Consider the following 21,482-nt stretch of genomic DNA (forward strand, 5'->3'; position numbering starts at 1 on the left):
CAAAAAAGCAATTCCAAGGCAAGCCTTCATGCATGTTTTCCAACCAATGGAACTATATGAAATAAATGCAATTTGAAGTTCCAAGCCACAACACAAAAAAATTACTGGGATTACTAGAAAGCACACCAATGATTTTTCCTTATTATGCTTTGGACTTAATATTTTAGCCTTAATCATTTTCAACACTAAAAAGTTAAAAGGAAAAAAAAATAACCCTCCAAAACAAGCAAAGCCTTAAAGAGAAGAGGTAAAAGGAAGGAAAGGTTTCTTCTCTAGAAAAATAATTAACAGTGATGACTAGAAAAAGCCTAAAGTAGGCACTGATAGGGTAGTTTTTAGGTATCACCCATCCAAGAGTCTGGGTTTTAAGGGACACTGGCCCATTCATCCACCGTCACTCTCTGTGCCTCAGTTTACCATCTTATCCTGCATGTGTTCTGTTCTGTTGGAGTACTGATAATAATGTTAAATATGCTTTGTGCTGGGTAGAGCTTCTCCAGGGATCCTAAAGCATTTTCCAGATTAATTTTTTAATTTATATATTAATAATTCTCACAGCATTCTCCCTCCTCCTCAGTTAGGGTAATAATATCTATCTCTTTTGAGATAGGCAGGGGGTGTTGAGTGATGGACATAAAACAGACACTTAAATAAGGAAACTATAACATAAAAGCATAATTAAAGCTTCCAAACCAAATCGACTAAGGATTTTTAAAGAGACACCACAGTGTTGGTGACCATACAAGCAAACTTATTGTCCTTCCACTCTGGGGTGTTCATTTTTCTGTAGTTAAACATGGTGTTTAAAAAAACATTGTTTTCTGGAGTTCTTAAAGAAAGTTGAAATACGATCAGCATGTATGCTGGGGGACTGTGCTGGCTGAACCTACATATTTTATCTCTATTTCCCCGAAGTGGATACAACATAAATCAAGGGATGCCAGTTCTTCTCCCAAGTTCCTCAGTGTATTCTGGTTTGTTCCCTAATCAGGGTTCCTTGGGTTTCGTAAGACAGATTTTTTCATTCCCAAGAATTGCCTGTCTCAAAGGCAGTATACAATTTCTCAGGGAACGTGAGAGAAAGCCTGTGGAAGCATTTACTGTTTCACAAACATTCTGGTTTCCTTTTGTCCCTTCAAGAAAATAACTAAACCAATGTTTAGCAAAATATGTTGGGTCACATGAATTCCCAAAGATAAACTTTATGTATGAATTGCAGAGGAGACTTTGGAAACTGAAGTAGCAGAAACTGAGTTAAATAGGGGATTTAAAATCTAGCTTTTGAACAGTCAGCAGTATCTCCTAATGCCGTCTAAAATTTCTCTCATATCGGTATCAACATAGACACAGATACATAGAGAAGAGATAGAGATCTATTTTCCAATTGACTGTCTGCATCTCCCAATGAGAATACAAGCCCCATAGGATATGAACTTGGTCCTTCTTGTTTTCTCTACTCTGTTTCCAGTTTTAAGAGTGCCTGGGAAACTAGCAGACATTCAATAAATACTTGTTGAAGATTGAATGAGTAAATACTGTGACACCGTTAACTGCCACTAATAATTAGGGTAAAGATTCAATAACATCCCTTATGCATCTGCCAAAAAGATATCATCAATACTACTCCATTCAAAAAAAACTTTTTCTACTGAAGAAAAAAAAATTTTTTTTAACTTTGCTCCCACAGACTTCCTGGCAGCCTCATTAAACATTCACAAAAATATACTGCCCAATTCTTCTGACCAAGAAACTAACCAGGTCTCTAAATCAATGCAGTTAATTGTACAAAACAAAACAGCAATAAGATCATCTTTCAAAATAACAGATCGAGGAGAAAAAGGCTAAAATAAATACATTATACTTGAACTACCTTTGGTTTTTGTGGGTTGATTGATTTATTTATTTTTCGGTAATTTATTTTTTAAATAAACTTTCTCCAGTTCTCTTCCCAGGATGTAAATCTTGTGCCAATTGGGCCCCATTAAAGACTGGATCCCGTCCTGACCATCTGGGAGCTGGAAAAGCGCTGGTGAGTTTCTGAGGTCCAGAGTATTCCAGACGGAGCAGACTGGACACCAGTAACGCCAGCCCCTGTGGTTTGAAAGTGTACAATGGGCTCTTTCTCGAGGCTTGTTTTTCTACATTCAGTCAAGAAGAAATATCATTCTGTAGTTGGGCCCAGCTTAGGGTCCTGGGTTGTTGCTTTCTTTGTTTGCAAATTAAAATATAAAAGAGAAAGGCCAGATATGTCTTTGGAAGGGGCTGAGTGTTTGTCATCAAAGTTGGCCATTTGCAGGGCACAATCTCGCCTACAAAGATATAGGAATTAGGAACGAAAAACACAAGAACCAAAAGGTAGAGTAGCAAGCTGTGAATTCACCTTTCACCAAAAAGTCTTTCAGGTTCTTGCGGAGCTCTAAGAAAAGGATATCAAAGCTGTAAGACACTAAAGAGTGACTCATTCTAATGTTCTTGGGCGGTATAGTTCCTGTCTGCATCCCATTTACAGTGATCCTTGCACATATATTCAGTAATTCCCAATTTAACATGTGCCTCCAGGAAGTGAGCTCTGCAGAAAACTGAAGCCAACCCCCTAAACACTGTGTTTTCACTGAAATCTTTCGAGGACACATTACACACATCTTGCTATTTCAGACAGAAGATATTGAATATAATTGCCATCTCTTTCTTGATTACTCGGGGCCACTGTCATTATGAACAGTCATTAACGTGCAGTACAGTAATATAGTTCTGCATCTGCTTTTTAGGTTTTCCTTTCCTGCCCTTGACATTAAGCTGTCACTTCTGCTGTCAACGAGCCTTCTTCTAACAACCCGCCTATACTTCGCTCCTTCTAATTTGCTATGTCCTGGGAAAACAGATAACATAGTTTGTTTAAAATTCCTGTTCTGGTTACCTCAAAGTCTGTTATTTTATTTACCTTTTTTTCTTGTTTTTTGCTCACTTCCAGTTTCATGCTGAATTCTGGAGAGTTGCAATGACTACAAGGGTCTTCTCTGGGTCATTGGGGTTACACTACATTCTTTTTAGATGGTTAAAAGATAACTCTAGAGTCAAATGGATTTTGGTTCAAGACCAGGTTTTGCAAATTACCAGCTGTGGGATCTTCTGAAAGTCACTCAACCTCTCCGGATTCTGTGTCGTCGTCTGGGAAAGGGGAGGGGCTAGCTACCTAACTAGTGCTGCTGTTGTTTAGTCACTTCGTCATGTCTCTTTTGTGGCCCCATGCTCTGTAGCCCACCAGTTTCCCCTGTCCATGGATTTCCCAGGCAAGAATACTGAAGTGGGTTGCCATTTTCTTCTCCAGGGGATCTTCCCAACCTAGGGATTGAACCAGCATCTCCTGCAAGTCTCCTACATTTATTACAGGGTTAATTGACTTAACACCTATAATGAGTTTAAGTGAAGGCCTCACATTATCCATCACTTAAAAAGTGTTAGTTTTATTACTACTTAATCCTCACCATAACCAACAGATTTACACTAAGGTATTTATGTGCATCCTTATTGCACAATAAATATACCTAAATATAAGCTACCTAATTATACCTGTATTAACAAAACCTAAACTGCAACCTATCTGGTACTGACACTATGATGCAGCTTTGAATATAAAAGTTGCTAAAAAATAGCATTTGTCTGCTTGAATGAATGAATGACCAAAAGAAAGTAGAAGTCGTGTCATTCAACACTATTTGGTATAAATTAATGCCTCTAACATGTAAGGCTCTGTGCTAGACACGGTAAGGGACTAAGCTGAATTCAGTATAGATCCTGCCTTCAAGGCAGAGAACAGCCTCATAAGTCAGAATAGGAAGTGATAAGGAACATAAGATGGTACAGATAAGTATATTAGGAATTTAGAAAGAAGATAAAATATTTTATATCTAGAGTTGTGAGGGAAGATTTCACGGACCAAAAAAAAAAAATGTTTTGGGGGGATCTTAAAGGACAGACGTATCTGGGCACAGAAAAGAGGGAAAGGCATTGTGGAAGGAGGAATGGGATAAACAAGCACACAGAGGAGAGAAATTAACGCAGGCATAAAGAGCTGCAAACAACTCATTGTGATTGGAGCAGAAGTTGAGATGAATGACGGGTTAGAATGCAGAGAAGAAAGGTCAAAGCGTTACATGGCTGTGCTTGAATCCCAAACGACAGCATCATGGCTTTAGGAAATAGGAAACCAGTAAGGCTGATCAGGAGGAAGATTTCAGCTCAGATCATCAGGGAGCCATTCCAGCAGTAAGCACTGAACACATGGATGAAATCAGCACAACGCTATATAAATATCGATTTCCTTCACTAAAGTCACAAGACTACAGCCAGGTGTGAATTCTGTCCTTGATTCTTGTTAAAATTAGAAATGCATCACACTTTGGGTTTTTCCATTTTTAAGTTACATATGTGTACATTTTGAATGCACTGTAAACAAATAACTGAAAATGTCAACCTAAACGTGTTTTTAACTATCTCATAATTATCAACATAGATGATAGATTTAAAATGCCTTAGTCATTAAAAATAACCATACAGACTAGAGCATTTTAAAGAATAAGTTGAGCATGTGTGTAACTATGTGACTATATTAAAAAGACCACTAGACTATTTTTACATTGTTTTTAAATATGCTGACTCATCTAGAAATCATTCCCTATAAGATAAGTTGAACGTGAAAGGTATTCATCAGAGCCATACTCAAAGTTTGATATAAGTGATTCACACTGCTCTTTTTATTCTTAATGAATGAAGTGTACAACTTGGCATTAAACATCTGCCTCCTAATAGATGATCAATAAATATATGTGGAATATAGAGTTGGAAACATATATTTAGGAAAAAGTAGGGAACTAGGAATTATTTAAAGCCTGTGCATTTAATAAACTTTAAATTAAATTTATACCTGTAAGCTTCAATATTTGTAAAATAAATGACACAGCTGTTTACACTGTACCCTATTTATATTATAAATTTTTGAAAGAGATGATATTTGAGACAATGTCTTTCTCCACCTTTCTTAATTTTCTTTTTGATTTTAGTGGAATTGTATCTCAAATAAATGTGTTACACATAATAGTCATTGGAATGGTGATGCCATCATGTATAAAACTTGGGATGGTTTGGTAAATATAAGGAAGTCTGGTGGCACTAGTGGTAAAGAACCCGCCTGCCAATGCAGGAGATGCAAGAGACATAGGTTTAGTCGATGGGTTCAGAAGAGCCCCTGGAGAAGGGCATGGCAACCCACTCCAGTATTCTTGCCTGGAGAATCCCATGGACAGAGGAGCCTGGTGAGCTACAGTCCACTGGGTCGCAAAGAGTCAGATGTGACTGAAGCAACTTAGCACAGGGACACATGCTAAAAAAAAAAAAGAAAAAAAACTAGGGAAATGTCATGAGAAACATTGATAGAAAAGAAAATTGAATGGGGAGTGCAGTTGGAGTCTGGAGAACTGGGCTAAAACCCCGGCTCCTGCTGCTGCTGCTAAGTCACTTCAGTTGTGACCAAGCAGCTAACCAGAGCAAGTCACTGCACCAGCAAGCTCCAGAACTTCTTTTGCCTCACTTTCAAAATAAAAGAGCTGCTTCTAACAACTGGAAAGACTCCTCAAAGTCCTCAAAATTTTGTGACTCTGCATGTGGTTCAGTAAAAATCAAGGCCAGATATAAGGCCTCAGAAACTTATAGTGGGAACAAGTACGAGTTGTAGTCATTCATTCTTCGATGTCACAGAAGAGAAAATACCATTTATTTTTATTTACAACCCTCCCTCTGAGCTATGTGCACAAATGAGAATGGAAAGTAGATACATACACTACTATATGTAAAACAGATAGCTAGTGGGAAGCTTCCTTGTAGCACAGGAAGCTCAGCTGGGTGCTCTGTGATGACTTAGAGAGGCGGAATGGGAGGGTGGAGGTGGGAGGGAGGCTCAAGAAGGAGCAGATGTATGTATACTTATAGCTGATTCATGTTGTTGTACAGCAGAAACTAACACAACATTGTAAAGCAATTACACTCCAATTAAAAAATAAATAATAATAAAATTTTAAATTAAAAGAAAGCAGATATGGAAAGGAAGGAAGACAGAAAATAAAAACTGTATTTAAAATCTCATTTTTAAACTTTTGGATTCAAGCAGCAAAATTTCTTCTCAGCCCCACAAGCTGCCATTTACCTAACTACAATCATCCAGAGATCTCTCCTGTAGTGGCTTCTTTTGCCTTTTCCCTGTCTCTGGGAATGCAATTGAAGAAAACATCCATCTGAATTAAAAAGAAAATGTATGACCCTTGGATGAGGCTAATCAGTTCATACAGTGATGTAACTCTGACTTCTCCCATCTGAGATAAATGGTCCTGGCAATCTTTAAATATAGCTGTCCTACAAAATCACATGGCATCTAATGCCAAGTGTACAAGGACTAAAACCAGTTGCAAAATATGAGTGAATTTCTGTTCACAGCCTTGCAGCATTAAATAAGAATGGCTCCAAACATTGTTAGTCTAAGCTGAATAATACTCTGCAAATATTTCAGATTTTCTTATATCTACTCCAGCCCAATCACTTCATGACTGGGTTGCATGACTTTACTTCATTAACATGAAATCCACATGGACTTCAGCCATTGTTAACATATCTTCCTATAAGGTGATTCCTGTGGGGGAAAAAGGGTTCTGTGGTCACAAGAAACACCTGGAGTAACAGGCAAATTTGGCCTTCGAGTACAGAATGAAGCAGGGAAAAGGATAATAGAGTTTTTCCAAGAGAACACACTGGTCATAGCAAACACCCTCTTCCAACAACACAAGAGAAGACTACACATGGACATTGCCACATGGTCGACACCAAAATCAGATTGATTAGATTCTTTGCAGCCAAGGACGGAGAAACTCTATACAGTGAGAAAAAAACAAGACTGGGAGCTGACTGTGGCTGAGATCATGAACTCCTTATTGTCAAATTCAGACTTATATTGAAGAAAATAGGGAAAACCACTAGACCATTCAGGTATGACCTAAATCAAATCCCTTATGATTATACAGCAGAAGTGAGAAATACATTTAAAGGACTAGATCTGATAGACAGAGTGCCTGATGAACTATGGACAGAGGTTCATGACATTGTAGAGGAGACAGGGATCAAGACCATCCCCAAGAAAAGGAAATTAAAAAAAGCAAAATGGCTGTCTGAGGAGGCCTTACAAATAGTTGTGAAAAGAAGAGAACCAAAAAGCAAAGGAGAAAAGGAAAGATATACCCATTTGAATGCAGAGTTTGAAAGAATAGCAAGGAGACATAAGAAAGCCTTCCTCAGCGATTAGTGCAAAGAAATAGAGGAAAACAATAAAATAGGAAAGACTAGAGATCTCTTCAAGGAAATTAGACATACCAAGGGAACATTTCATGCAAAGATGGGCTCAATAAAGGACAGAAATGGTATGGACCTAACAGAAGAAGAAGTTATTAAGAAGAGGTGGCAAGAATACACAGAGGAACTGTATAAAAAAGATCTTCACGACCCAGATAATGACAATGGTGTGATCACTCATCTAGAGCCAGACATGCTGGAATGTGAAGTCAAGTGGGCCTTAGGAAGCAACTGTACGAACAAAGCTAGTGGAGGTGATGGAATTCCAGTTGAGCTATTTCAAATCCTAAAAGATGATGCTGTGAAAGTGCCACACTCAATATGCCAGCAAATTTGGAAAACTCAGCAGTGGCCACAGGACTGGAAAAGGTCAGCTTTCATTCCAATCCCAAAGAAAGACAATGCCAAAGAATGCTCAAACTACTGCACAATTGCACTCATCTCACATGCTAGTAATGCTCAAAATTCTCCAAGCCAGGCTTCAGCAATACGTGAACCACAAACTTCCAGATGTTCAAGCTGGTTTGAGAAAAGGTAGAAGAACCAGAGATCAAATTGCCAACATCCACTGGATCATTGAAAAAGCAAGTGAGTTCCAGAAAAACATCTATTTCTGCTTTATTGATTATGCCAAAGCCTTTGACTGTGTGGATCACAATCAACTGTGGAAAATTCTGAAAGAAATGGGAAGACCAGACCACCTGACTTGCCTCTTGAGAAATCTGTATGCAGGTAAAGAAGCAGCAGTTAGAACTGGACATGGAAAAACAGACTGGTTCCAAATAGGAAAAGGAGTACGTCAAGGCTGTATGTTGTCACTCTGCTTATTTAACTTATATGCAGAGTACATCATGAGAAATGCTGGGCTGGAAGAAGCACAAGCTGGAATCAAGATTGCCGGGAGAAATATCAGTAACCTCAGATATGCAGATGACACCACCCTTATGGCAGAAAGTAAAGAAGAACTAAAGAGCGTCTTGAAAGTGAAAGAGGAGAGTGAAAAAGTTGGCTTAAAGCTCAACATTCATAAAACTAAGATCATGCCATCCGGTCCCATCACTTCATGGCAAATAAATGGGGAAACAGTGGAAACAGTGGCTGACTTTATTTTGGGGGGCTCCAAAATCACTGCAGATGGTGATTGCAGCCATGAAATTAAACCACGCTTACTCCTTGGAAGGAAAGTTATGACCAACCTAGACAGCATATTAAAAAGCAGAGACTTTACTCTGCCAACAAAGGTCCATCTAGTCAAGGCTATGGCTTTTCCAGTGGTCATGTATGGATGTGAGAGTTGGACTATAGAGAAAGCTGAGCACCAAAGAATTGATGCTTTTGAACTGTGGTGTTGAAGAAGACTCTTGACAGTCTCTTGGACTGCAAGGAGATCCAACCAGTCCATCCTAAAGGAGATCAGTCCTGAGTGTTCATTGGAACGGCTGATGCTGAAGCTGAAACTACAATACTTTGGCTACCTGATGCAAAGAGCTGACTCATTTGAAAAGACCCTGATGCTGGGCAAGATTGAAGGCAGGAGAAAAAGGGGACGACAGAGGATGAGATGATTGGATGGCATCACTGACTCAATGGACATGAGTTTGGGTAAACTCTGGGAGTTGGTGATGGACAGGGAGGCCTGGCGTGCTGTGGTCCATGGGGTCGCAAAGAGTCAGACACAACTGAGCAACTGAACTGAACTTGGTCACAAAGTTTGGGACATGCAGCATACTATGTTTTAGATAGTCAAATACATGTAAGTACCTCAAAAGCTCTAAAACAAGACCAGCTGAATTTATCTGACTCCACATTTCTCACATTTGGGCTTCCCTGATAGCTCAGTTGGTAAGGAATCCTCCTGCAATGAAGGAGACCCCAGTTTGATTCCTGGGTTGGGAAGACCCACTAGAGAAGAGATTGGATATCCACTCCAGTATTCTTGGGCTTCCCTTGTGGCTCAACTGGTAAAGAATCCACCTGCAATGCAGGAGATCTGGGTTCGATCCCTGGGTTGCGAAGATCCCAGGAGAAGGGAAAGGCTATGCACTCCAGTATACTGGCCGGGAGAATTCCTAGAGAATTCCAAATCCATGGGGTCACAAAGAGTTGGACACAACTTTGGGACTGAACACCAAATAACTACCTTAAGCTGTATACGTTCTCTCAGATTTGTCAATGACTAATTAAAAGGACCCTGAGAGCCTCAGAGTCCACCACAGAGACCACCTGGACAGACTAGAAACCTGATTGGTTATTCAAGCAGTCTACTTCTAACTATACTATTCTCTCTGCCTTCTAGAACCTTGCCTAGAATTTTAAACCAAAATTTAACTCTGCATTGCATAAATTTGGAACTCTCTAAGTTTCTACATGACAGCAAGCTGTCTTTCTAAATAAAATACCAGGTCCCACAAAGCCTAACATTAATCATCCACAGTACCTACTCCAGTGTTAGATAACAGCAGGCAAGCCAACCAGTACTTGTTGTTTAGAAGTTAGAAAGATATTAAAAATTGAACAATTAGCTCTGCAAACCAGTAGCAGGAGCCCCTTCCTCCTCCTAATCACAGGGTGATAGGAAAGCAAAACAACAAAATACATCTGTATTCAAGAAAAAACTGAACCCATCTTAGCACATATCAACCCTGTTGGTTTTTCTGGTTTTATATGTAAAATACTACAAAAAATTTTTTAAAGTCTTCTGGGGTAAAACATGTTAAGGAGTACCAAAGTATCAGTAAAATAATTTGCTTTGCAAAAATAGAGAGAAGAGAAAGGGCCAGAAGCAATAAGGAAGAGTAACAAAGATGGCAGACCACATTCTCAAGAAAGCCGTGTAGTTCACCCCAAACTCGGGAGTTCACAGAAGGCAGCCCTGAGTTAGGAGCAGTAGGCTGCCACCTTTCTTTCTTCCAACCCTCAGGGGGCAATCAGTGAGCTAAAATGAACTACTCATTTACAAAAGATTGGGCTGGTAGGGAATGGGCACAGATGAGGGTAAATTAAACCAGCCCTATTTTCTCTGGCTCTTTTTTAAATTCTTTAGCTAAAAATAGCCTCCAAATTATAGCATCAGCTGCTAATCTAAAATGTTATCTCCTTGTCCTGGCCCACCAGCCTGCTTCCTGAGTGCTTTGGGCTACAGAGTGAGGAAATGGAGAAGAGAGAAAAGTCTACTTAAAAGTACTAGATTTCAGAGGTGGCATAATCTCAAGAGACAATGTGACCAGGGACAAAGACTTAGGATAGATCGGGGTCCTAAAGAAGAGGCCCAGACAGTTTAACTGTCTTAAATATATAAGTAATTTAGTCACTTATATGGAACAAGCAAGAGGTTGTCTTCTGCCTCTAACACAAAGCACATACTCTTCTAAAGCTAAACTCTTCCTATATGTCAATGGCTCCACTCACAAATTTATACAACTAGAAAACGAAAGGATTGCTCTTACTTCTGATCCTCTACATGACAAGTCTAGCTTACCCTGGGAAGTGATAGTGACTGTTAAGATACTCTCCAGTATAAGGCATCAATGGCAAGTCCACCCTGGTCTGATATGGTAAAAAAAAAAAAAAAACAAACCCTAGGGTAAACATTTGGCATAGGCTAAATCAAGAGAGTTGAACCATAAAGAAGGCTGGGTATCCTTGAAGAATTGATGATTTCAAATTGTGGTGCTAGAGAAGACTCTTGACAGTCCCTTGGACATCAAGGAGATCAAACTAGCCAATTCTAAAGGAAATCAACCCTGAATATTCATTGGAAGGACTGATGCTGAAGCTCCTATACTTTGGCCACTTGATGCAAAGAACCAACGCACTGGAAAAGATCCTGAATCTGGGAAAATTGAGGGCAAGAGAAGCAGGCAGCAGAGGATGAGATGGTTGAATGACATCACTGACTCAATGGACATGAGTTTGAGCAAACTCTGGGATATAGTGAAGGACAGGGAAGCCTGGTGTGCTGTAGTTCATGTGGTCGCAAAGAGTCGGACACAACTTAGCAACTGAACAAATTGTGGACAGTTAAAGTGAGCTCAGGAATTGAACTGTATAGATTCACATCCCATCTCCAGAACTTGATAACTGGACAGCTTATTTAACTTCCCCAAGTTCAATTTCCCCATCAGTAAAATGAGAACATGCTGTACACGTGAGCTGTCACCATGTCACAAAGAGCCTTAGCAAACACTTAGCATAGTACCCGGCAGGAACTAAGTGCTCAATGAATGTTAGCTAATACTAGTCCTACTCTACTTTCATAGATATCTTCTCTTAATATTCACAGTTATCAAGCTTTGATTCTACTCAGTGGAAGCCTGGAGACACAGCCCCCAGTTCTTTGTGCCTACCAAAATAAAAGGCACATACTTTAATACTGATCAAAAAGAGCCACAGTTACTACTACTGTTGCTGTTACTACTCCTACTACTGTACCACTTGGGTTACTGTGCATGTCTTTTTTCTCTTCTTTCTGTCCTTTGCTCTCAAAATTCCACCCACTTGCTCTCTCATTAACTTGGGCTTGTATTTCCTTCTTAGAAACATTCATTGTGGTTCAAATCCCATCTCTAGCACTATCTGTGTCTGTGTGATGGTGGTAAGTTTCTGAACCTCTCTGACACTCAGTTTACTTATATGTATCTAACATAAGGCTATAAAGTGAAGTTGCTCAGTCGTGTCTGACTCTTTGCGACCCCATGGACTGTAGCCTATAAGGCTCCTCTGTCCATGCGGTTTTCCAGGTAATAGTCCTGGAGTGGATTGCCATTTCCTTCTCCAGGGGATCTTCCCAACCCAGGGATCGAACCCAGGTCTACCGCATTGTAGACAGATGCTTTACCATCTGAGCCACCAGGGAAAAAAGGATTGAATAAGATAATATTCATGAAGTGCTTATACATGAAAGCCCTCAGTACATGTGAGCCATTTCTCAATTTCTCATCAGTATACGGTAGATTGGGGGACTTGGAACAGTACCAGATTCTCTCCCTGCACTAAAAAAGGGAGAGCATTATATCTGTCAAATAGCCTGTATGAAAATCTACATTTGTAAATAGTTTAGCATATTTATAAAAAGTTCACCTCTCCAAGACTCATCCTTCTAAATGTCAGGACCATCATGATGATAACAGCCCAAATTAAAGTCCTCCATCCAGACACTCAACTGCTCATGCTGCAGGGGATTTATCTGCTAAAACCTGGCTTCCCAGGTGGCACAGTGGTAAAGAATCCGCCTGCAATCCAGGAGGTACAAGAGATACAGGTTTGATCCCTGGGTTGGGAAGATCCCCTGGAGAAGGAAACGGCAATCCACTCCAGTATTCTTGTCTGGAGAATTCCATGGACAGAGAAGCCTGGTGATGTGAAGAGTTGGATGCGACTGAATGCAACACATCTGCTAAAAGATTTTGGGACACTACATAGTGGGCTTTCACCAGGAAAGGGTCAGAGCTGATTTATGATAGAGCCACAAATAAGAGCAGCTTGGGAGAAGGAGGTGGGCAAAGAAAGTGAATGTACCCCCGACCCTCAGCTCCCAACTGGACCCCCCAGATCCATTGTAAGGGACTTCTGGTATAAGCAAGGCAGGGATGGAGGAGGGAGGAGGAGGAAGACAAAGTATCACCTCAATGGATTTCCTTTTCATGATGTGCATTGATTTTGTTTATGGAAACAGATTCTTTAAAGCAATTTTGGGCTTCCCTTCTGGCTCAGCTGAAAAAGAATCCACACGCAGTGCGGGAGACCGGGGTTTGATCCCTTGGTTGGGAAGATCCCCTGGAGAAGGGAAAGGCTACCCATTCCAGTATTCTGGCCTACAGAATTCCATGGACTGTAGTCCATGGGATCGCCAAGAGTCAGACACAACTGAGCGTCTTTCACTTTCTTTCTTTTAAAGCAATTTAGATAAACCTAAGTTAGAATTTAACCTCCCTTTTCTGTTCCTAAAAGAGGACAAGAAAGTAGGAGAACCAAGAGGAAACTGGGGGACCTGGACAAGGTGGAGGAACAAATGAATAATTTCCTGATGTGTAACACATCCAACATAGTACACCTGGCTTCAGACAGGCACAAGCTTGTAAAGGAAGCCTCACACTAACCTCACTTACTCTCAGGGTCAAATATACTTCTGATTTGAACTCTCCACCTCTCAAGCTTCACTGTGGCTACTATGATCTGGATTAAAAAGTTCATATTCTATTAACTCTTCCCCTCTCACAAGGTCCAGGACAAGCAACAGAATGAGAGATAGGAAGAGATGAAGACAGCCTACGGGACCCGGGAAAGGCTGTCCTTGTGAGCACCCCTGCCTCCAGCAGCAGTGAAGACACCAACTTGCAAGCAACATACACCAAGTACGTGGAGCTTCTAATTTTACAACCCAATACTTCCAACAAAGAAGGGCTGCAGCGGCCAAAGCAGTGCAGTTCACCTTCACGTGTGGCATGTTCCAACTTGGACAACAATCGGTTTGGTGGACCAGGAGTTCATCCCTGATTCAACTCTACTGGGAGCCTGGATTCTCTGAGCAAGCGCTTGCTGCCTGTCACCCATGTGGGAAATACAAATGCAGTGGCAGCATGGGCTGGCAAGGGGCTTGCCAGAGGGGGTTCTTGGCAGTGAGATGTGTACACAGAAGGCTTAAAAGAAGGGCAGGCTCTGCTTTGGAAAGATAAACGTACTCAGCCAGCACAGTCTTAACTTTTTGCTTATCTCTGGAGCCCCTCTAAAGAGAAAACACAATACAAATATCTGGATGAGCTAAACAATGGTGTCATGGGAAAACAACCAGGAATGGAGACAGAAAACCCGAGTTATAGCTCCAGTTCTGCTACTGAGTCCTTTGTATGGCTACATACCTATCACTAATACTCCATGGGCTCTGGATGGCTGCTTTTGGGTCATGTAGTTAAACATATATAATTATCATATTATATAAAATATAATTATATTTTTACATATTATATACGTATGACATATATTATATATGTATAATATATATGTACGTGTGTGTGTGTGTGTGTGTGTGTGTGTATGTTGCTGTTTAGTCACTAAGTTGTGTCCAACTCTTTTACGACCCCATGAACTATAACTTGCCAGGCTTCTCTGTCCATGGGATTTCCCAGGCAAGAATATACTGGAATGTGTTGCCATTTCCTCCTCCAGGGGATCTTCCTGACCAACCCAGGGATCAAACTCACATCTCTTGCAAGTTTTCTCCATTGGTAGGCAGATTCTTTACCATTGAGCCACCAGGGAAGCATATATATATATATATATATATATATATATATATATATGCTTAGACTCTCTCTCTCTCTCTCACTATATATATATATAGTCTAAGCTTCAGTATCCTTACCAAGAAAAGATACATACTAACAGTATTTACTTTGTGGTGTAAAGGGAAGATTAAGATGATCTATGTCAAGGGCTCAGCACAGTGCCTAGTGTATAGTAAATCTCAACAAAGTTTAGTCATCCTTTGACCACTTGTAAAGTGTGTAAGATATAAGTGAGCTCAGTGGTCTCCTGCAGCCCTAGCACTATTTTTATTCTAAACTTTGGAATAGGGTTAGGGTTAGGGTTAGATAAAATAAAACAGGCTCTGGGCATGCTGGCTAAGAAATCAAGTTTCAGTATTTAGAAAGCAAAGGCAAGTTTGCCATGCCTTCTCAGAATGGTGATACTCATGTTTTGTAATTTGAGATAACATTGATTACTGCCAGGCAAGTCAACTGGCAAATTAAAATAATGATCACAATGCTTGGAAAGTACTACAAAATCAGAGCATAGTCATTTTCATATGGTTGAAGATCCATATTGAGATGCTTGGGAGGTTATAAATTCCTAGGGCAGGAAAGAGCCCCTGGCAAACCACTCACTCTTTGATGGAGTCACTGAGTAAGTCAAGAATCACCTACACCTAGATTATTACTGTCCCATGAATGGTGATCATTAAAGATGGATGTATATTTGTAGGCTCCATCTGCAAGTGTTCACAAATCACTACCTTGTTACAGGGCTTTGCCTATATATATATATATATATATATATATTTGTGAATGTGTATGTACCTCCTTTCCCATTGCCTATATATATATATATATATATTTGTGAATGTGTATGTACCTCCTTTCCCATTCTCAATACACAATAGGACGTCCGCACCATGGCCTGCCCATGAGGACAATGATGAAACTCTCCTGGGGCTGATGGGCCAGTGGGTGGAAGGCATTCCAACAGAAAGTGATGCCTCTTGGTAAACCCAACCCATCTTTCCCAGTTTCCAGAGTTCTGCAGACTGGAGCTGGCCCACCCAGACAGGCACCACAAAATTCTATACACTCTATTAGAAATTCAAGTGTAGACAGTATCCTTAAGTAGACCAAGCTATTAGATATTAATGCTCAGACAACACCTACCTCACTCCAGACCAGCATGGTACCGAATATGACCTGTAACCCATCAAAGAAATTGTCCCCTATGATGATCACAGTCGCACCTCCTGTCGTCCATCCTTCACTCGGGCTGATGGCTTTGATACAGGGAGTAGCTGCTTTTCAACACACATGAAAAAGAGAAGGAGTCTGCTGTTAGAACCAAACTTTAATGATGGGAGACTTGAGAAAAAGAAAAAAAAAAATCTTTTATCTTTTCACGAACAGAAAGTCCCTCAAGATCTCAGCCATTTCCTAGTATGTTAGGACCTGAAACTTCATGGTGCATTTTCAGTTTTTAAAAGCATTTATTTTCTTTGTTTCTATTAAGATACAGATATTTTTACCCAAATCTTTTCAAACTTGAAATCTTATGAAATAAAACATAGCAGCAAAAATTTTTTTATGAAATACTAAAGATTTTTTTTCATGGATGACATTTTGGAATATACTAGAAACCTTATAGAATTGCTTAATAATTAAATATATCTCCTGAAAAGAAAACTCATAGATTTTTAGATAAACATTCATGTCCAATATGAAGGGAAGAAAGAGAGAAGACTGGAACAGAGCACCATTCTTGTTCCATGCCTTCTGTCTGTACCACTACTGGAGCAATAGTCCTGAATAAAAACCATTACATCTTTTGCAATAAATGTCATGGATCCCATTTTATAGATGCAAAGTATGCAGGTCATTCAGGGTGAATTATGTAACCAAATGGCTGAGTCAGGGCGGAACCACAGAAAGTCCCATGACCTTTGCTTGGTTGTCATTCCCAGGCATAAAACCCAAGAACTGGCTTTTTCAAAACTTCCTATCTCCTTTCTTTCCATTATAAATGGCCCTTGGAGATGGGAAATAATTTGCAAATACTGTGATTCCAGACTGGAGGTGGTTTGTCCGATGAGCATGGCATGCTTTCAACAGAATTACTGGGCATAAAAGAAATCTCTCAGGGAGTACTTTCGTGCCACTGAGAATTGTTAGCTCCACAATGCCATGCTGCTGTTTCATGATCACTTTTATGAGCAAGAACTAAGCAAAATTCCAAAGCAAAGGAGATACTGTGTAAGGAGAGAAAATGAGACCCTCTTCTTTAATAAAAAAAGTGTATTAAGTACTCCAGACTGACTTTCCAAGTATTGAAACCAATGAGAGCACCAGTTAATTTTAACGGGAAAAAAAACTGGCAAAAAATTACTGGACTTTGTCAAATTTGGCAAAATGTCATGCTTCAACTTTTGCAAGAAGAAAAGAAAATACGAAGCCCAGCCCTAAGGGACCATGGCTCACGTGCCACCATACAAACAAGTAGAATGGGTTTGATTTTGAGTCAAATTAATCTTATAAAAATTGCACAGAGAAATTTGGAAATTTCCAAACTAAACATTTCATGTTGGCTGAACTCATAGCAGTGCATTTACAACTAACACTGGGCAGTCCAGATGCCTTTTCTCTCCTTCACTTTCTCCCAAAAACAAAATAATTAATCAAGGAAATGTAAATGATTCATGGCTTGAAAATTCTTGTTCAATTTTTAACACTCATAAAGGTTGTGGATCGATGTTCCACAGGCATAGGACTTTTTCATAAAATTTTCCTTTAAAAGTAACCATGTTTAAATGCATGACTGAGTACTCCCAAACCAATGGTAGAACATGATGTATGATCCCAAGCAATTTATAAGAGAAATAAACTACATTTAACAACTATATAAAATTCTTAAAATATAAACAGTTTGGACACATTCTAGTTAATGTCTCAAAATCTTAATTCTTCATTCCTAACTCAGTATAAGTACTTAGTTGCTAGAGTGGAATAGAAAAGGTATTACTATATCCTTTGATACTTCTGAGAAGAATAGAACATTGGTTTTACTGAACTGGTCCTGAAAGAGTCTCTCTGATGGCAAAGTGTGGAATCCAATGCTATCATTAAATGCTGACTCTGTGATTGCCCTCATTAACCAAAAAAAAATAATCTTGGTGCTTATTACCTGTATTAGTTTAAGGATTTCTTCTGAGTTTTTAAATTTTATTTTATTTTATTCACATAAGCATGTTCTTTTAGTTAAGTATGGGCACCTCCAGGCTTTCTCATCATTGCACAAAAGGTGGCATCTGGGCATGTTAGTGTATCTTTGAGAGTCTCTCTTACAGGCAAAGAAGTTATAATAGCATATGGCCAAGAACTGCAGATTTTAGACTTGCACCAGCTTTCTTTTTTCCATTTGCTATTGTAGGATACAGAAGGCATGTAATTACACATATGTATATGTATAGATATAAGTACATATATGTATACATCTATGTGATGTAAGTACACATATGTATAGATGGTATGCACATATGTTCCAACATTTCCTAAGGAATCTAACAATGTTTTCAACCATTCAGAAACAAAGTTACAGGTCAACTGCTAAGTCACTTCAGTCGTGTCTGACTCTGTGCGACCCCATAGACGGCAGCCCACCAGGCTCTGCCATCCCTGGGATTCTCCAGGCAAGAACACTGGAGTGGGTTGCCATTTCCTTCTCCAATGCATGAAGGTGAAAAGTGAAAGTCAAGTCGCTCAGTCTTGTCCAACTCTTCACGACACCATGGACTGCAGCCCACCAGGCTCCTCCGTCCATGGGATTTTCCAGGCGAGAGTACTGGAGTGGGGTGCCACTGCCTTCTCCGACAGGTCAACTAGTTGGAGCTAAATGAGCATCAAGTTAGTAGAGAAACACTGGTGAAGAAACAATATATGACACCATCTTCTTAGTTTTTTGGGAGAGAAAAAAAAGGCTTGGAAGAAGTACTAAAGGAAAAAAGAGGCATCCCTGGGTCCATCCTACCCTTGTGTTCAATATAATCCACTATCCCTGCTGAGGGACTAGGTGCTAATCTCAGAACAAGTCAGTTAGGCATCTCTTTATAAGCTGAGACCTCAAAGTTTTCCAGGTATATATGTCTCCTGTACACCTATGTCATAGCCGTCTTAAGAGGAGTTGTTTGGGAAGCTTCCCTACTCCCCTACTGGGAAGATTGGAAAATCTGTAAAAGGAATCCTGGGCTGACCCACTGAAAGCGTGTGCTAAGGAAGGGATGTTACTGGCATTTAGTAACCTGAAGTCAAGAATGCTAAGTATTCAGTAAGACATGAGACAGTCCCCCAAACAAAAAACCCTAAAATGTCAACAATGCAAGGTAGAAGACACTGTGACTAGCTAAATCGATCAGGCTCAAGAGCAGCTGTTAAGAACTCACAGATCCACACCAGCCAAGGCAAGAAACACAAGCGAACACAGCAGCCCAGGGTCTCAGAGCAAGCATGAGATGGCTAGCTGCTGACACCGAATTGGGGAGGCTCCAGCCATTGGTATCCCCACACAGATGCAGTCCCTGGTTGAGCTGGTCTTCTGATTTTTCAAAAGGAACCAGGAGCCCAGATTTTTACACGAAATTTCCCAGTCTTTAGTGAAGTGAAAGTGAAGACGCTCAGTCATGTCCAACTCTTTGCGACCCCATGGACTGTAGCCTACCAGGCTCCTCCCTCCATGGGATTCTCCAGGCAAGAGTACTGGAGTGGGTTGCCATTGCCTTCTCCAGGGGATCTTCCTGATCCAGGGATCGAACCCCGGTCTTCTGCATTCCAGGCAGATGCTTTAACCTCTGAACCACCAGGATGGCTCTCCCAGTCTTTAAATGCTGGCAACGAATTCATTTTTTTAATGTGTAGGCCAAACAAAATGTTTATGGATTTAAATTTAACTCATAGACTACCATCTTACCTTTACCCTAGTCACAAACTTGCCAGACCAAAAGCAGCCCAAGAAATACTTTCAATTGTGCCTAAAACTACAGGTACCCAAATGTTCACTGCAGTATTAATTGTGAAAAGCTTAAGTCTAACTGTCCCCCCAAATAAGGGAGTGATTAAATAAAGCATGATATATCCATATATAGGATATGTCAAGGGTCATTAGAACAGATGAAAATATTTCTATAAACTGACATGGAAAGATGTCAAAATATGTTAGTAAGTAAAAAAAAAATACACACAAAACAATTTGTAGCTTAATGAATAGTATGATTCTATTAATCATAAAATTATATATATATATATATGTATATGCCTATAGGCATGAACGTGTGTAGTTATGTGTGAACAGGTGTGATGGACCAAAGTCTGGAAGGATGTCCAACTATCCCCAGTGGGTCTATACGAAAAAGGAAGGTGACTAAAGAAGAGAGACTCTATTAAATTTTACTCTATAGGTAGCTGTATGGTTTGAATTTTTCAATGAGCAGCTTCTAAGGTAGTATGTTTTAATTTTTAAAAAGGTAACAGCAGAGCGTTTAATTGTGTGAAAGATAAAAGCTGTATGCTTTAGAATAAACTAATTTTTTTAAAGCCCAGATGTCGTGACTAACAGACCCTGAGCCTTCCCCCGCCCGTTCTTCTCTTTGAGAAAGCTCAGAGGACATCTGCAGCAGCCAGGGACTTATTTTTCTTTCACTCAGGATATCCAGAGAGATACAGAAGAATGACAGTTCATAATAATCGCAGTGGATGTATTCAGTGAAATCTGAAGGTGAAAAGTCTCATGAAAGAGTTCAACCCAACCCAGGAGTACAATAATCAACACAATTCTATCTCGAAGGAAATATTATGGAATAGAGGAGAGGGGTGGATTTGAATACAAAACCACTTTTACTGACCAAATCTTGATTTAATTAATAAAAGACTCTTCCTTCCTCACCAATAAATTTTCACACTCTGGGTATCCACAAGGACAGTAAGCCAATTCCTGCTTCTAAATCTCATTAAAAATGTAAGTCTGGGTTTTTTTTTCCCCCAAAACCTCTCCTCCCACCCCCAACAGCCACCCAAGTAAAGGAGATTTTCCTTCCTTCAAACTATGACAATAACATGATTACACTACCACAGTTTAGCATAATGGCTCTGAAATGCTCGTGGCACATTGCAGAGTTAAAGTGGAAATTATTAGGTAGCTCTTCTTTGTTATAATAATGATCACTCCACAAATAAAAGCTCTTCTCCCAAAGGTACTGCAAGGCACAAAATGCTAATTCTGAAGATTATGTGTGTGCTTTTATTAAATATTACTATGCCCTGCCTGTTTGAGGGCTTCTCTGCTCTGATTGTTTTATGAGTACCATGTTAATGTCATTCCCATCTTACTAGCAGCAGGCACACATTTTAGCGTTTGTATGAGAGTTGATCAAAGGCCACGTGCTGGGGGAATTGCTGAGAAAACACGGACAAGCGATAAAAATCTAACAGATTAATTGGTTTAAATTTCATTTCAGGGTGTTGAACTTTGGCTCGGGACTCTAATACTACACCGTGAGTCAGGGCCTAATTACCAGATTTCCAATTTGCTTCTGAACAATGGTTGTGGTGAGAAGGAAAAGAGAGGGAAGAATGAGAAGAAGAAGAAGAAAAAAAGAAAGAAATCATTCAGGCTCCAGTACATATTTAACAACTAATGTTCTGTGTACAGACAGTTGCACCAGGGGATATTTGCGCTCACCTGCTCTACTTGCAGAGTATTTATATTTCCTTTCAATAGCCACAGAAGGTAGAAGAAATCATGGATGGCCTCAGCAGTTTCAAATTTTCTGACTTACAGAATCAGTA

The 21,482-nt window shown here is 39.8% G+C and overlaps 1 protein-coding gene across 17 annotated transcripts in view; it reads right to left on the minus strand.

Moving 5' to 3' along the window:
- EBF1 (EBF transcription factor 1) overlaps positions 1–21,482 on the minus strand; it is a 411,245-nt gene that overhangs the window by 89,461 nt on the left and 300,302 nt on the right. For 9 of the 17 annotated variants that reach the window (XM_086412666.1, XM_086412665.1, XM_086412663.1 and 6 more), the window contains one exon: positions 15,816–15,949. In XM_086412666.1, coding sequence (XP_086268792.1) covers positions 15,816–15,949 — 134 coding nt within the window. The remainder of the gene's footprint in view (positions 1–15,815; positions 15,950–21,482) is intronic. The other 8 variants (XM_086412671.1, XM_086412669.1, XM_086412664.1 and 5 more) reach the window with 1 other exon arrangement.

Source organism: Bos grunniens, chromosome 7 (assembly GCF_055505025.1).
Source record: "Bos grunniens cultivar Pamir isolate PY7600 chromosome 7, Bosgru_T2T1.0, whole genome shotgun sequence".
NCBI classification, from domain to species: Eukaryota; Metazoa; Chordata; class Mammalia; order Artiodactyla; family Bovidae; genus Bos; species Bos grunniens.